The 17639-nt window shown below is 51.2% G+C and overlaps 2 protein-coding genes across 2 annotated transcripts; one reads left to right on the top strand and one right to left on the bottom strand.

The window, feature by feature from the left end:
* Positions 1-885: 885 nt before the first annotated feature.
* SAPIO_CDS2964 (uncharacterized protein) lies at positions 886-2570 on the top strand (the record flags this gene model as incomplete). Its single annotated transcript, XM_016785858.1, has 3 exons — positions 886-1510; positions 1650-2139; positions 2219-2570. The coding sequence occupies 3 exons, from the start codon at positions 886-888 to the stop codon at positions 2568-2570; spliced, it is 1467 nt and encodes a 488-aa protein (XP_016644640.1).
* Positions 2571-3222: 652 nt separating this feature from the next.
* On the bottom strand, positions 3223-5945 carry SAPIO_CDS2963 (uncharacterized protein; the record flags this gene model as incomplete). Its single annotated transcript, XM_016785857.1, has 3 exons — positions 3223-3324; positions 3400-4950; positions 5073-5945. 3 exons carry the CDS (start codon positions 5943-5945, stop codon positions 3223-3225), a joined length of 2526 nt encoding a protein of 841 aa, XP_016644639.1.
* Positions 5946-17639: the final 11694 nt, after the last annotated feature.

The raw sequence follows: 17639 nt of genomic DNA, 5'->3' as shown, positions 1-17639 counted from the left end.
TCACTTTGGCCTCTTCTTTTGGTTTGCTCTTTTCGTTTGGTCAAATTGATGAAAAACAAAAGCTGGGGAGAGATATGTGCTACAGTTCGTTTTCTCCAAGCAGCACCGAGCATGGGGAGCCGCAGGATAGAGCCATGTGTGTGCCTGCCACGGTTTCCCTTCTGGAGCTGAGGCAACATCCAACGGAGTGAGACTTGGCCTAGACTGGTCAGAAGGGGAACACCAATCGAGTTGCCTCACATGAATGAAGCAGTTTCCCACCGATGTTCCCTTACCAGTGCTATGTTCGTTTCCGCCTTGTAACATCTTTTTGGGACTTGTGTGAGAAAGTGAGGAGCACAATGCTTGCTTGCCCTGTCTCTCTCTGTCACATTTCGGTTTTCCGTTTCCTTTTTTTTGTTTTCTTTTGTCTTTCCGTTTCTTTCAAGTTTATATTCAGCTCGTTTCCTCTGATATCAGGGGACATGGGGGGGAGAACCAGGACAAGACTGGGGCGAACCTCTTATTCAAGACTCTTGCTTGCGCCACTCTCAATAGTTCATTTCCTCTCCCGTCTCAGTCCGGAGGTTAGGTCGGCGTGGAAGAGACAGGTCCATCTCTTCGTACCATTTATTGATGGGAGTTGGTTATTGAAGATGAAATCGTCCTGCTCCATTTGGACGCGTCCAGTTTCCCTCGATTCAGATGAAAGTATATATGCACGAGGGTGTCAAACAGCTTCCTGCCTGACTTGCTCGAAGCAAGACAGCAAACACTCTCTGAACCTCCTCCCACGTCTTAACTGGATCCTGCCCCTCTCGACAGTAAGGGCAGGTCCCCATCCATAAGAGAAACAAGAGAAGCACGGTAACATACATCTGCAAAAAGGCTATAAACTTATCCACAATGGGCCCAGCCAACATCATCGATCTCAGCCAACCCAACCCCTCATTCCCCGACTTCCACCCCCGCCATCCCACCGACCCAGCCCAAGTCACCGCCAACGTAGCCTGCCGCATCATCCTCGGCATCCTCGCTAACCTCAGCATCTGGGTGCCCCTCCGCATCCTCTACCGCCACGGCGAATTCGCCGCCGTAGTCCTCCTGTCCTCGACCATGCTCCTCAACATCCTGACCATCGTCAACGCCCTCATCTGGCGCAACGACGACACGAGCTCGTGGTGGCTCGGCTACGGCTACTGCGACGTCTTCCCTTACGTCTACAACCCCTTGCTCATGGTCTACAACACGAGCATCTTCGCCATCATGCGTCATCTCGCAGACAAGATTAGTCTTATGCGTGCCGACTCGCCCAGCGTGAGGGAGATGAGGAGGAGGAATCTGATTCAGGCGCTGATTATCTTTCCTGTGCCCATTGTGCAGATGGCTTGGATGTATCCACTTGCGCTGCATCGGTATGCTATTTTTGCCCTGGCGGGGTGTACGTGGATGCCGTTTGGTTCGTGGCCGTTGTTGGTGTTTGTTATTTTGCCGAGTCCGCTGTTTGCCTTCGGGACCGTCTATTATGGGAGTGAGTAACCGATTTGTGAAGATCCCGGGAGGAGGAAGAGGACAAGGAGAAGCAGAAGAAGTTGCAGAGTTGCTAACTCGGCCGTGTCATGGTTTTTTTTCGTTTCCCTGAAAAGTCCTCACATACGTCCGCTACAAAGAAGTCGCAGCAACAACATCCTCCGCCCTCACAACCTCCAACAGCGCAGCCAGCAGTCGCGCGCGCCGCGCCAAACGCCGCCTCTACTTCATGACCGTCTGTATCCTGATCCCCTACTTCCCCGTCCAGCTTCTCTGGCTCGTGCACAACATCACGAACTTCACCCCGCTCACTAAGTACGACTTTCCCGCCCTCCAGGCCGGCGCTGTTGATGGCCTGCCCTGGAACACGATTCTCCTGATACCGACGAACGGGGTGGCCGTCGTGTCGCTGATCGATAGGTACATCGCCATCGTCACGGCCATCCCCATCTTCGTCTTCTTTGGGATGACCAAGGATGCCTTGAACATGTATAGGAGATATCTCCTTGCTGTGGGTCTGGGATGCGTCTTTCCGTGTTTGAAGGAGGAGTATGATCCGGACAGGAGACATGATCCTAATCGGTCGACGACGGGAATCCTTGCAACTTCAGAGACTACGCAGACTACCCAGTAAGGCCCCACCCCTCTGTTTTTTATACCTTTTATTTCTCCCACGTACAATCGGAGGATGCTAACACCACGTAACCAGATCATACACCAAATCTTGTTATGCCGAACCTACCATAACCCCCATCTCCGACCCAACTACCCCCACAAAGCCCACAAAACCCTTCTCCGCACTCCCCTCCATGTTCAGCCGCGTAGACCTAAAGATCTTCCCCCAAGGGCGTCGCCCCACGAGGAGGAACGGGCCGCGAAGATGTTCCTGCGACGACGGGGCCGTAGTTTTGGGGGATGTTGCGGCGAATGCCTATCTCCCCGGCCTACCTCTCGCCGTTGTGGAGACTCGGGTTTGGAGCGCCGAGGATGACGAGGAGAGGGTGGGTATTGAGATTCTTAGGGCGAGGGCTGTGATGGATCGTGGTGGTGATGGGTGTTGATGATGGATGGTGTGGTTTGGTGTGACTGTCGCCTAGACTCGGGCCCGGGGATTTCGTTCTCGCGGATTCATGTTTTGCATTTCACAAAACTTGAAGCTGGGCAGTAGTGGGGGGAAAAAGGAAAACAAAATAAACAGTACTTAAAACATAAATCCAAACTCACAATATTGGTATCAAAACCTGATGTGCTCCCTCCCACCTTGATAACAGAAATGTTCTCATATATATAGGTGAAAAAGAGGATATATATATATAGTACATCACCAGTCCTTTCACAATAGTTTCAACCCATACCTAGACTCCCACAAGATATCGAAGAGCACCATGTCCACCCAAGATTGATCGAGAACCAAGACTCAAAAGATAGAAAAAGAGAAACTAGCATCGCTAAGGAAACGTAGCATAGAGTACATAGTAACTCGAGAGGAAGAAAAAAAAGTTCAGATTCAGAATGAGTATAGAAAAGAACCCGGAGGGCCTATAAACCGAACCCTACATAAACGCCGCAGTCATGCTCTATTGGTATCAAGCAGGAAGAAAAAAAGAAACAAAACACAGATAGGAAATAAGGGATGATAATCCGTGGCCGAGAAGAAGAAAAAAAAAACCAGCCCAGAGATAGAAGGATAGAAGAACAGAGAAGAACAAGAAATTAAGATAACGCCTCGACAGCATTATTCTCTGCATACATCGCATGTTCACTAGGAGTAGCCGGTACAGGAGCAATCTCCGGATCTGGAATTTGTATATCAAGCTAAAACATCACTCATTCATTAGCCATGATCACAAAGAAAGAGAATGGATAGTGTTAAGAGGCCAGCCATCTTACCGTCATATACGCCGTTTTCCTCAACGGTATAATCTTAGGAGGCACCAACCCCTCCTCCGTCCCCAAAGTCTTCTCCATCTCCTTATTCCACTGCTCAATCCACTTCTCTAACCGATTCAGCTGGCTCTTACTCCCTGCGAGCCCCAAATCGTCCCAGATCCAACCCGTCAGCAGTCCCAGCGTGGCGTCTAGGATGTTCCGGAAGCTGTAAGGGTTATGTATCCTGACGAGATCCGAGTTGAGCTTCTCGATGACGCGGCGGAATTCCTGCTCCGAGAGCCCCACGGGATCGAGGATGTCCGGGTACGTGTTGGAGAAGGTTGGGGCCAGGTCGCCGGCGATGAGGAAATCGCGGCGGACGCGGATGATGCGCGTCGAGGCGTACTCGGGCGAGTCGACTGGGACGTAAGGGTTGAGGTGGGGGTAGCAGGGGTGTTGGGGGCCCCATTCTTGGATAGCGTCGCGTTGCACGTCCTCGCCCATGATGGAGGAGTTGGACGAGGACGAAATGGGCGAGCCTATGCCATCGGGGACGCCTGAGATGCCGGAGAGGCGGGGATCGAGGACGTCGGGGCCTCGTTCGAGGTCCTTGGAGAAGGAGCGCCCGCGCTCTTCGACTGCGTCGGCGGGGGAGGTGGCTGCTGCGGCGGTCATGATGATTTCTTTGCCTTTGCCTTTATCTAATTTCTTGGGTTGGAGGAAGTCTTGCTGTTGTTCCTGGATGGCTGCTGGGAGAGGCCAGTTGAAGTTGGGTTCGGTGGGTGTCGGGGTGGGATTTGTCGGGCGTTTCTCGTCGTACGAATGGCGAACGGATCGGGGGAGACTGATGCGTTTCTCGCTGGTGCCGTAATGTTCAATCTGCAGGCTCGGCCTCGACTTTGCCGAATGCTTTGTCTGGCGCTGCTCGGAGAGAGAGAGAAGGGGGTAATCGCCCGAACCGGTGCGGGGGAGATTTTCGCTGGGGTTTGTCTCGCTGGTGATGACGGGGTGCGATAGGGGGATGGAAGGTAGAGGCGGAGTCGACGGGCGTCGCTTGCGGATGGTCTTGGCCGACTTGGGGGCTCGTGGAGTTGAGTTTGTCGGGTTCCAGAGACGAGCTGCACTGGGACGGCGGGGACGGTGAGGACTCGCTGAAGCGGCGCGGTGACTTCGGAAGGGCGAATGAAGACGTCGCTGGTCCTGTTGATTTTTGGGATTCAGCGAAGGAGGTTGCTGCTGACGGTGTTGTTGCTGTTGAGGATTTTTGTGGCCAGATTTCGCGGGCCTTCCGACCCGTTGTTGAGGATTACTGGTTGCAGCAAGGGGCGGCGGTGTTAGAACGGTAGGAGCGGGAGTGTTGGCGGCAGCAGCAGCAAGGGCTGCGGCAGTATTGGAGTCGACAGCAGCAAGGGATGATTGCTGTTGCTCTAGTTCTTGGTGGTGCTCGCGTTGTTGTCCTTGTTGGGCGGCGGGTGACGAGAGACCGGGATAAACTGGTTGAACAGAAGGGCTGTGGATTCGCGGATTTCCGGTGGACTCATCCACGGCTACTACGGAGGCCGGGTGTTGTGACTGAGGGTTCGTGGAGGCGTGAGAATCCGTTGGAACTGGGTCTTGGATGCGGCCGTCGGGAGAACGGCCGCGAAAAATGAGGTGCTGGTTGTGCTGGGGGGAGAACCGTTCCTGCTGTTCACCTGACACTGGTTCCGGGGGAGGTGTGGCAGAAGTGCACTCGGCGGCAATAGGCGATGCAACTCGCGGAGCCGAGGCGACGTAGGGAGGAGAGGTGGTGGTGGAGGTGGGAGAAGTAAGGGGCACCACGGTGGCGGCGACGGCGTCGGTGAGCGAAATGTGCAAAATGGGTCCTCGAGGGTGAAGAATTCAATTGGCGGGTTCTCCTCCGTACCCTTCCCGATAAGAACAAGATTGGCGGCGTCGAGCTCGAACACGGCGGGATTGGAAGGGATCGAATCGGAGCCGTGGTTGTTGACTGGATACGAGTCGTCGATTCGGTTTGATGAGCCAGCGACGATGGACGACGGGAGTTCCAGGTGGGCGGCTTGCAGAGTGCGGAACTCGGGGGATGGGCGACGAATTTGGTGTTTTGGATGTGGATTGGTGGTGGGAACTTGGATGGTACAAGTAATACCAGCAATATTAAGATTAGCAGCCAAAGCCAAAGCGCTGGGCGATGAACCAAGAAAATCCGACTTGGGATTGGGAGACTTGGACGGAATCTGGCGGGAAGGTGACAGCGACAGCGAGCGTGACAGTGGCAGCAACAGTGGCAGAGTGGGCGACGATGGGTGTGACAGTGCTGAACAGGTGGCAGCTCTTGGTGGTTGGGGTGGCAGGTGGCCGGGGAAGTCGGAAGCCGAGTCGATAGAACGGTTGCAGCTGGCAGGGGTGACAAGGTTGGGGTCGAGACTAGGCGGCGTGGGCGACGCGGGCGTCCAAGAGCAGGTGCCGCTGTGGGTTGGTAAGACAACAGAGTCTTCAGGGGTCGTTACAACTTTGACGATCTGGGCCGAGAATGGTTTAGTGGGACTGGGCCAGAGTCCCAGCATCATGGAATGCGACGGAAACTCAATATTGTGAAAAAATTGGTCCCCCCCAGCTAGATGCAACCACAGACGGTTGGGCTGGGCTGGGCTGGGCAGGGTCCGGATCCACAAAAGAAGGATTTCCTTTTTTTTTTTTCTTTTTTTCCTCCCCTTGGCTGCTTTGATGGAGGCTGAGGTTGGCGAACTCTTCACCAGAATCACGGTTAGTGTCCGTCGATGGATGATGTATCGATATCGATGCTGAGGATTCGCGGGTGAAGCGAGGGTGTTCGGAATTTTTGGGAGATTTCTTGTCCCGAAGAATTGGTGCGCTGGTAAAACTAGCGTTCAATGTGGAATAGCTTCGGGGTTGAAGGGGGTCACATCAAATCGCATCAATCGTCGATGCTGGTGATCTCGTCGTTCTGCTCTCGGGATTGGATCCAACTTCTAACTCCTCGATGATCTCGTCGTCGTTGGACAATGGGTAAAGTTCCGGGCCGGTTGATTCGTGGGAATCGTCAGATTAAAAAGTGCGAACGGAAAAGAATTGAAATAAAACATTCAAAGAAAAGAAGAAGTGGGAGAAAGGGACCGGCGTAGGTACATTGGGAGATGTAAGTTGAGTTTAGGTGAAGGGGGAAGCTCGTCGTCGTCAGCCCTGAAGTCTGGGGATGACTTGAATCTATATCAAATACCTCGTGCTTCGTACTTACGAAGTAAACTAGTCTATCACCACTTGGACGTGCCCGGACCGGCTCCGGGCTGGAACCTGGACCTGGACTTGGACCTGGACCTTGGCTTTGAGCTGTACACCTCACTGGACATGGACAGGGGGCGTCCACGCCCTCTTCCTCTTCGACTAGATCTCAATATCTAAAGTACGAAGTACTTCGTGGCAATATCGTGGGAAGTGAATGGACCCATCCGTAAGGTATGTATCACCTTGGCGGGGCGAATCGACGACATTCCAAGACACCTGGATGTTTCTTTTTCTTTTTCAAGCTCAAACGGGAGAACGATGCAAGCTTTTCAGTATTAGGAAGTTCCTGTTGGCGGGAGGCAGTCATGCGTTCTTCCTCTTCCGTACGAGCCGGTTTCCCTCAGCAGATTCATCTCGTTTGCTTCTTCTATCAGCAAACTATTTTTATCCAGTGAAAAAGTATTGATTGATCCCATCCATGAATCCATCCATGATTCCATCCATCCCCGGAAATTCCGTCCCCCACTCCTCGTCATGCCTCTCTCACCATACCCCTGTCACTTGGAGATGATGGGGCGTGCGCTGTGTGGAAGGAGGGCTGGCAACCCTGTTTTCTCTGTTGGCTTTCAATACATACTCCGTGGGACCGGAGCTGACTAGGGGGGTCGTCAATCTGGCTCATGTCTTGATGCTGGTAAAGTCGGCTGGGGCGACATCATCGGATAACACACCAACCTCCAGCTCCAACTTTGAACCAGAATTTCAAGCTTCCAATGACTTCACCCATCAACAACGCTCACTCGCCAACCTCCCAAAACCAGATCATTGCTGCTGATGGACCATCCAAAAGCACCATTGCAGCTGAATACCTCGGCAGGCTGTGCCCTGAGGACGAGATGAGACGGACCCGGAACCAGTGAATGCAATGTCTTCTCCTTTCTCTCGCCACTCTGCTCGAATCTGGAACCAGAAGCTGAATCCAGCCACTTTCGCTGTTGCGGTTGGTAGAGAGCTCCAGCGCCGTTGTCTATATTTGCTTCTTCACACACTCACTTACACTTCAAGCATACCAACGACCCAGAATGCTCCTCCAACCTATTGATCCCTGGCATCTCGTGCCTATATTAGAAAGTCATTATCGTCTTACGAAGTAGTTCCATCCTTTATCGTAAATGATATTTCTAATCTTAACGTCCATAAGAGTACATTCCAACATCAATTTCATCCAAGCCCAAGTATGGCACGATTGAAATATCAATACTTTGTACTGAGGTAAATTCCATGCATCTTCTATTGAGGAAATTACAACCACATGGCAGCATCTTCTTCAATCTCCAAGAGATCCAGGATCCGAAGCCCAAGACGGCCTGAGGTCTGTGCGGTTCTCCAGCGCATAACGCTCATTTGATGGATTTAAACGAAGTTGCGATTGTCTCCGAAAAGAATGGTCAAGAATGATGATTCCGATGGAACAACCCCCTATTCTGACATCATACTCAAAAGCTCAGCTCTCAGCTGAGCTTCATTGTCTGCATCTTTTCTCGGCCGTGGAACGTGGGTCAACAGCGTCTCGATGCTTGGGTGAGGACCGGGCGCCGAATATTCCACGGAAATTTGAATTATTCTTTCCTTGGTCTCTATTGTTCTTTTATCTCTTTTCTGCGCATCATTCATTTTATTTTACTGTACTCCGTATTTTTTTTTTTATCGTGTCCTCGAGCCGAAATGGCCATTCCAGGGATGAATACTTCATACTCAGTAGACTCAAATCGGCAAGACTTGCCGAAAATGAACACTAAGAATAGACGAGTGACGACGGGTTCTCAATGAGTCGAGAGTGATGCAGTGTAACTCCTATTTCTCTTCCATTTCTACATCGGACGCATTGGACGAGGCTTGTTTGCCAGCGTACGAAGGATGACATCCGGAAACCAGCATGTGCCGAGTCTGGATTAACTCCCTCACCAGCTTGCCCGAGGAGCTCTCTCATTCTGCCTTTCCCAGTATGGGAGAGTGGTGTGTCTGCGCTGTTTGCGAGCAGTCCAATCAGTCCTGTTGATTGATACTCAGACCCCCGATTTGTCCAGCCCGCGTGCCGATCAACGTCGTCATCATCGTCCATATTGGAACATTGGTCGAAAGAATACGACCGGACCTGAAATCAAAAGAACATGCTTGGTGATGACACGAGAGCGATCTCCATCAAATCGGTTTCGCGGATGGTCTGCAAGTGCAAGAGCGGGTCCGTAACACTATCTGCGCATTTTCGTGGAGAGCAAGCACGATGGCTTACAGGCCAAAAAGCAAGGGTCCTTCGCATGCTGTGGAACCCCAGTATTATGTCTTGCCCCTGTCAGGGTCCAACATCGCCCCCGAGACGTGTGACATCAACACTCTGGGCTGAAGAAGTGGGGAGCCTCTGTCTGGCGGGCACAATTGGGCGGCGCTATCGATGCCAGGCATTCCTGCATATCGTCACACATTACACATGAGGAGGTGGACACATACGAGAAAAGGGGTTCTGAAAAAGGGCCACTGTCCGCAGTCACGATGTGATACAGAGATTGGAGCTACGGACGAGCCACACCAGGTTACTAGTTGTGAAGGACGCGTTGGGAAAGTAATGCCGTGAGCACTGCTGTTGCGAGAACGCCGAACCGGTCAGCTTCGGCTATAGTTTGCTTGGGTTCTGTCTTATCACACTCATGCTTGTTATCTTGTCTCTCGAAGCACTATCGTGAGATGCCCTTGTGCGGAGATTGGTTTAGATCAAATGCGTCATGGCGACTGAAGAGGCCATCTGTGACAACCCGCACCGGTTTGCCTGAGGAAGCATCACGGGCTCAGAATTAATCAAGATACATGCCTTCTTACTACTCAGAAGTCCAGGGTGATACGTTTTGTAGCAGCACTCAAGAAATCGCGTTTTCTTCATCATTCCGTCGCGTCACGTCACGTCACGTCACGGGCTCAATCTCGAGGCACCAGAATCCGGCGGACTGGTGCTTTCACGTCGGGCTTGAGAGCCTGCTATGTACATACAACTAGAGCTGAAGGTGACGCCAAAGTTTGAGGATTCTGCTATAATGTCTTATTGGGACGGCTCTGGGGTGTGGTTTTGGACAATATCTTATCCTCAACTAGTTCGTGTTCTAGCAATCAGCTCTCGATCACCGAATTTCTAAGACATATTTCCCATCCAAACCGGGGACTATTCACGTTTTCTGTCTTTTCTGAGTCCTTGCTACAAAAGATCCGTCAAATCTAAGTCATGAGGCTTCCTTAGCAGGTCCTCCTCAGATTGGCTATCTTTGACGTTGCCACTTCGAAGCTACTGATGAGTAGCGGACACGGTGCCTTTCCCAGCCAAGTCATTCAATTGGACCGTGGCTCTGATTTAATCTTTCCGTGACGAACCTTGGACTAATCTTGACGACTTTCTGGCGGCCAAGGCAAGCCTTCAAGATGCGTATGATTCTTCTAACCGCACAAATGGCGCCCGAGTGTTCAGCATTAAGAGTCTATGATCATCATCCTGCCTCCTGCAAGCAGAGACAGCCTGATAACTTATAACCTTCAAGACTGATTCTCAGATAGACCGGCAGGTTTCCATTTTGATAAAGTCCCTTCTCCCTTTACTTAAGTCCCTCTCCCCTATGCCTCCAGAACTTGCAATTCTCTGAACTTTTCTGTTCTCCTCGACAGGACATTTCTCTCCACCTTAGAGAATCTCCCCCTTCCTAACCCAACATTTTATCCTTTTCCTGATACTCCAGGCCTGCCTTCTCTCCCTCTAGTGCCTGGGAGGCTCTGCCCATCCATCCGAATCGTCTGATTTGATAGCCTATACAAGCCCGTTGGACTCCACGATGCCGTCGTAGAACCCATATGCAAGTTCTTTCCCTGTGTTTGCGGAGCCAGAATGGATCGTCTGACTGTCATATATCCCATAGATAGGGCTGCGTTAGCAAGATCTAGGAGGGGATATCCAGGGTAAATGAAGGCGTGGAAAAGACACTGCCATCATGTGCAGGCTTTCCCTCATCCCTTAGTGTACGCCAAACACGCTCGAAGAAACGTAGAGCTTCAGCCTTCTCTGCGGAGGGGATGAAAATGGAGATCTTCGCTTCTAGGCTGGCATTTCGTGGGTTGAGGAGAGAACAGAATATGGTCGGGGTAAGACTTCCCACCGGGAATTCCGGCTGCTACTAGGTCACAGAAGACTATCGTTTCTGCGTTCAAGGCCCGTGTCCTCACTGCTGGTAAGTAGGAGCAGCGTTGTGGAGAAAGCAAAAAAGGTAACTCGAACAAGGCATAGATATGGAACGCTCACCTGTGACGGTCTTCAATATACAAAAAAGATATCAATTCTAATCTCAAGATTCCATGCTCCTTGGCGGTATATCATAGCCTGCGGCACATGCACAGCTCTCATCCGTCGCTAGTTTCTCCTCTGGTTTAGCCGTTCTGCCCATCATGTAGTTGGTGTATGTGGGTTCCATGCGAGAATCTGAACAATTGGAAGCCATATGTTCCTGCTGGCACCATTAGGGAAAGACTGTCAGACCCCAGCTCCCGGGACGAGCTGACAAGAAGTTGGATCAACGCTTGAAAGCTTCCGTCTGGCATTTAAAGCAGATTACATTGATGCGGCTCTACTTGGCATTTGCTCAAGGTTCCTTCATGGGCCATCTCGGATTTCCTTAGGACCGGACCTTGATACCGAGCAGGCAGCTTTCACGTTAATGATCTGGAGCTAGCTACCCTCATTCTCGAGTACTAGAAAGAGTCTGTGATTTGGTTTGCTTCCATCCATGGACTGCGTTTACCAGACACACTTCTACTAAAGCCTTCGCCAAGATGCTTCAGTACAGCCTCAACAGCCGCGTTGAGCCGCCTCGAGAGTCCTCCCTCCCGCCATCTAGGCAGGCCAGAAGCAGGCCAAAATTTCCATCTCTTCACCATAACATCGTCCCGTCTCCTATCCCAACAATTCCGAGCTTGCTCCGAGCCACAAGGACCCCCAAATGTCCAACACATCAAGCATCCATCGCGTGGCATCTCCTCCACCCTACTTACACCACGGTCGAGGAGCTCCTCGGGACCCCCATCAAGTCCACCTCGGAATCAACGGAGGAAACACAGTTCCTGACAAACATGCCACCGCGGCTCACAAGTAATATCGAAGGGAAAAAAAAAAAATGAATGGGCTCCGCAATCACGACCAACGCTTTGTTTTTCACCCGGGACGAAGCGGCTTCAGCATCTTACACGCCCCACCTAATCACCACCCCTTAAGATCGGCTTATTCCGTCCTGTGCCCCCTTTGTTTCCACTTCATATCGTTTGTGGAAGCGAGATCGATTGTTTTCGAGGCCTGTGACAGGGAAAGATAACGGAGGGGACGATTTGGAGACGAGCAGGAAACTACACGACATGTAAAACTGACTCGGGATGGCTGCCGTTTCCCTCAAAAACATCTATTATATTACGACTTTAGAAGAAGAACCAATCCCCGACACGGAACGGCGACCGTGAGAGGAGCACAGGGTTCAACTCCGTGTTATTACGCGGGGCTTCTTATTGCATTTTCCCATTGCAATATACAGATGAGACGATTCGTTCATGTCATTGGAACCTGTTTTTAGTTTGTCTACCTGTGTATAGCTCGTAAGTCATTCATCACGGAGCGGAAACAAAGACGCGGCAAAAGTAACAATCCAAACGGATAATGATAATGAGAGCCAAAAAACGGAAGTGATCGCGTCAGAGACGCGGGAGAACTTGCCGAGGACGGCACCTTGTTTCACCCGGCCCTCAAACGGCAAAATAGACCGAACTCAATCTCGTTCTGCCCACTTTTCGAGACGGCGATCAAGACGCGCGGAACGAGCTTTCTGGGCCCGAAAGCTCGAGGCAAACAAAGAAGAATACCATAATAACCAGGGGGATTGCCAAGAGAAGAAAAATGATGAGAGATTTTTAGAGAAAGCGAGTTTTCGGTGTGTGCTCTTCACTCAGTTCAATAGGGCGGAAAGAGCGGACTCTCAGCCCAGGGCCCATATAATACAGAGCAATATTCCAAAATCAATGCGACTCTACCCTCACTCAAAAAGGTTATATTGCTGTCCCAGCAGACCGGCTGAGGTCCGACGATCCCTGGCTGATCAACCAGGCAGGATTGCAAGCTACCCCTGACTGACCCTCTCGTCCGACCGGATCACGCCCCAGGTCAAACGGCTTGACCCTCGGATCAGGCATGTACTTTTTGCAGCCGGAAGGAGAGGGACCAACAGCATTCGCTGCCAGTGTCAACAAACGGCGACGAGAAAATTGAAGAGTGACACAGAAATAAGCAGAATGGGCCAATAACTGGGATGATGGAGAGGGCAACCCAAATTGAAAGAATCCTTCCGTCAGACCCTGGGTAGCCGGGCACTGTCTCGGATGGTCCAGAGCCCTGCATGTAATATGGAAGTCATAAAATTCACGTTCGATGAGACACTCGATGATACTGACAGAAAGCAGGGATGGGAGAAACACAATCTCGGATTATTTCCCCGTTAAGTGCTTCGTGAAAGCGCGCACGAGCGTGATGAGAGATTTTACAGAAACGCTGCTCTGCTCGAGATGCATTGATATAATTACGTGGAAGATGCCAAGTGAGGCTATGAAAAAAAAATGCCAACACCAGACGAAGTGGGAGGGTCGTCCTCTCTCATGCGTGAATGTGCGTGTGCCTGGCCATGATCTTCCTGCAGCTCGTGGCGTGGATCCGATTGCCTGAATGGGCGTGTGAAAGCGGGCTGTGTGGATGTGAAATTCATGCGAGGAAGTGTGTTCGGCAGGGGTCCTTCGGGCTGACTTGACACTGAAACCTATGAAGTATGTATGTTTGTATGAAGTAACGTGCATCCTGTGGAGCGTATACATAGCGTATACATACTCCTCAGACTTGATTGAGCTGGGCTAGCCAGCCACTTGTGGTGGAGAGGATTGCTCCATCCTGACGTGGCTGCCAGCAAATTGGTTTGAGCTGCTTTTTTCTGCATTCAGTGAAGAAAACTGCGCAGCGTAGCACGACTCTGCATGAATCCAATACAACCCTGACAACGACAACAGGTTGCAGGTGACGCTCGTCCTATCAACGAAGTCCGTGTAAGTTGTTGGAAGAAGATTCTCAGGGCGCAGCCAGCGTGCCTGACTACACCTTCTAGAGTTTAGCGCCATCTTGGGATCTGGGAGTCCCTTTACCGTGATTGTTTTTTCTGCTGGAGATGGGAACTAGTCTCCACAGCCAACAAGTTAGTGCACATTACAGAAGCTGAAAATCGTGGAATCCTAAGACCGGAGAAGAATTGAACCCTCATTAAAGTCGTCCAGTACTAATGAGTATGTACTTCGTACACTACTTCGTACACTACTTCGTACTCCTCGTCGAATCTGTCTTCTCCAGGTATCGCCTGAAGAGATCTTAGAGACAGGGCTCGCTCAGCGGGGTGGGACTGTAATTTCCCCCCCAGAGCTGCCCATTATCGATCGACTTGACTGAACGATTGATCGATCACCTGGCCGAATTTGAGAAGGGAAAGGCTCTATGAGCTTCGGCCTGGCCATTGGTCTCTCTTTACAACATACAACTAGCGGTACGTTGGCTGGAGGAAACTTTGCTGAAGTTGGTGAGAAGCTGCCACCGCACCTTGATACCTATTTCGTAGCGTAGTCGTTGCTTTTTAGATCCTGATAGACGGATGTCCGTCTTGAGGATACGTACGAAGTGTAAGATACTCCAATGCAACCCAAACGCCACACACTTGCGCGGTAGTTCCCGCTGGTGTGTGGGCACACTCGTTCTCCTTCCTTCCTGGTGATGAGATGATGAGCCGGTGATTGGTATGGCGGTAGAGTGCTTGTAGGAACGAACCTTGTTCGACATGTGGTTGGGGTCGCATGCAACAAGAGGATCTTTCGGAGCACGGGATGAGCTAGTGCGCAGATTGGAAGTGAGAGACGACGCCATTCCCATATTCTTTCTGGCATGGTAGTGGCGGTATGTGACTTGACCGTCATGTACTCCTTGTAATAGCGTCCAGTTCAATTGGCAACGACGCCACTAGGATCGCTCAATTAGCGGTGGACGGGTCGTCACCTCAGCATGCAGGGACAACAAGCAGTGCTGCTAGGCTGCAGTTTAAACCATGTCTAGCCTATCACTAGCGACCCAAAGAGAAATTTCAACAACACCGACGTGTCAGTGCAGGCGAGGAGAGGTTGGGTTCTGGCAATGACTTCCTTTCTGGTTCTTGTCCTGACGCGGTCATCTTAGGTCCTAAGAGTAAGAGGTCAGACACTGGTTAGAAGTCCTTGAATTGCCGCAACGTCTAATATTTCACACTTATACTCGTATGTAGAGGACAAAGAACGAAGATTGGGAGGTAAACGTGTGCGATCCGTCTCGCAATGAAATTATCGTCGCTGCGATGCTGAGCACAGAGCTCTTGTAATTACATTCGATTCTGTGTGGCCTAATTTAATCTGCAGAATTCAACAAGCTAATCCTCCCAACACCAGACCATCCTGCGTACCTGGATTGAGAAACTTGTCCGTACGGAGTAAGGCCTTGGCGGCGATCGGGTATCCGGAGATGTTGCTTTATCTTGCGTGTGACCGTCTCCGATCCATGTGATCAATCTCTTCTGGAAAGAAAATGAACATCGCTGAGATTTGCACCTTTGGATGTACTAGCAGAATACCATCCGCAGGGTAGAATCTGCTGGAGACCTCCGTTCAACGTTGGGAGGGTGTTCTTACTAGACTCCCGTCATCGGGCATTTTCTCATGCGAGCACTCTACCTCGGTACTCCGCAGGGATGAGGCGGGCACGCTGCGAAGTTTACGAAGTGGTGAATGAAGTTTTTCGGTGTTTAGCTGTCTGGGTTTGACGGAGAGAGCCCGGCAGAGACATTCAAAAATGTTGCAGTGGAACAGAGTGACATCCGGCTAGGGCTCCTGATCGACACACGAAAAGGACGCTAGGAACCCCCGATTTCAGGTGGAGGGTGGGTGAGGGGGAGCTCTGACTGGTTCTTGCCCCATTTCTCTGTCCAGATTAATGACGCGGGTACCTGACCGCGAGATGACGCTTCAGTGTTCCAGCCTGTGGGAAGTCGCGACCGGACGAAGTATTTTGTGGTGTAAAAGTAGAATGATACCTCGCCTGAAGCCTGGCAGGGGCGAGATTGTCTTATTGGCCTGCCAGGCCACTTGATCCCTGTCCAATCATCGACGGTCGCATGTTATTACCGTCCAGCACGAAATTTTGGATGAACTGTGCTTAACCTCAGCCTCTAACACACCCGAGCTTGTAACCGGGGCTTCCCTGTTTCCCTCGAGGAGATCATGCCGAGTCGCTCGAGTATTGGATTGTGTACGTCGGAGGTAATACTCGCACACACTGTAGAAGTATTGAAGTATTACAAGCACGCTTTTCTTTGGGTTCTCAATGGTCCCAAAAACAGTCGGGCTCGGCTCATTGCCAACATTGACGTCCGTTGATACGCCGCTTTCCGACCAAGCAGGACCTGCTTACACCACCCAAACTCCCAGCGGCAGCCCACCAATCCAGCCACTAACGTTGCGTTCTCCGGGCTGCATCTGTTGACGAACATCATTCGGACTCCTGGGGAAATGATTCTCTGTATGGTTGGCTCCTGCTCTTCGTGGCGTCCGGTTGTCTGGAACTCGCTATTACCTACTTCACAGTTCATAGGAAGTACTTCGTACAGGTTGATGTCTTGCCACGAATGGAAGCCGATTCTCTCATCCTCCCAAGCCGCCTTCCCCACTCCGAGAAATTGAGGAAGTGACGAACAGGATGTTCACGCCTGCTCATACAATCTTATAGGTCCGACCGCTCGTGTCATTCAACACAGCAATCTGGTTCTGTACTTCCTTCGATAGGTACACTTACGTGGACTTGGTTTAATAGACTAGGAGCTCCATTGCATGAGCCGTGCACATACCGTACTGCTGCTTTCCCTGGAAATACTAGCATCAAAGAGAGGGAATCTGCTGAACATGATCCATTTCCCCAAGGCGCTGGAAGTAGCCATGTGGCTGTTAAGCATCGCATCGTCTGTGCAAGTCAACTACTCTCCGAAGGACATCCACACGCCTTCTTCCATTTTCATGACATTAGTCTTCCGTTTTCATGTACTCGGCCTGGTGTCTTAGCGTGAGCTCCATTATCATATTCTCAGTCTTTTATCATTGTTTCTCGCTTTTTGCCGTCTCAGCCTGCTCTGATGATTGGCCATGGTGCTCTTTCTCAGTCGACCCTAGAGGCGGCTGTTTGACCCCGTCTTGCCTTCCCGCTTGTTTCTTCTTATTAGTTCGTATAATCCGCCAAGCAAGCTGCACTTTCCAAGCTTTTCTATCATCTCCACAAATGAAGTCATCGAGATGCTAGATGCCCCTTCTCCATTAATAGCCATCAATATCCTGGTCTCGAATCTTGTCCGTCCTGATCCCGCCTTCTGGTTTGATCTTCGAGCCCACTTAAAATGCTTTGCACGCCTTCCGTCCAAGTATTTGACAGCAGGAATCGCCCAGCCTCTAGCTCATGTACGAAGTAGTTTATGTACTTCGGTTTCACGCCCCTCGTCCTATATCCCGGTTGAGGCCTTGTCCCTGCCCCTTTACTTTTAGTGTATTTTCCCTTGATCCCTTCTTTTCCGGTCCCTCTTTCTTTTTACTAATCCCCACCCCGGGGTTCACTGCTCAGTACCCGGAACCCTTACCCCCTGTCGCAGCATGAGAGCTGTTCCTTCTCCTACCTTAAAGAAACCCTGTCTCACTCCCCACGCATTGCCTATGGTCTCCAGTCCTTATATGATCTCTCCCTCCGCCACATCACACACCCCCAGCCAGGTCACCATAAACTGAGCTCGTTGCATCGTCTTGGGGACCCGGATTCTGGCTCGCCTTATTACTCCATTCCACTGAGGCTGTATTAC

The sequence above is a fragment of the Scedosporium apiospermum genome (genome assembly GCF_000732125.1).
Source record: "Scedosporium apiospermum strain IHEM 14462 chromosome Unknown SEQ_SAPIO_0087, whole genome shotgun sequence".
Classification (NCBI taxonomy): Eukaryota; Fungi; Ascomycota; class Sordariomycetes; order Microascales; family Microascaceae; genus Scedosporium; species Scedosporium apiospermum.
This window is presented reverse-complemented; position numbering and strand designations above follow the sequence as displayed.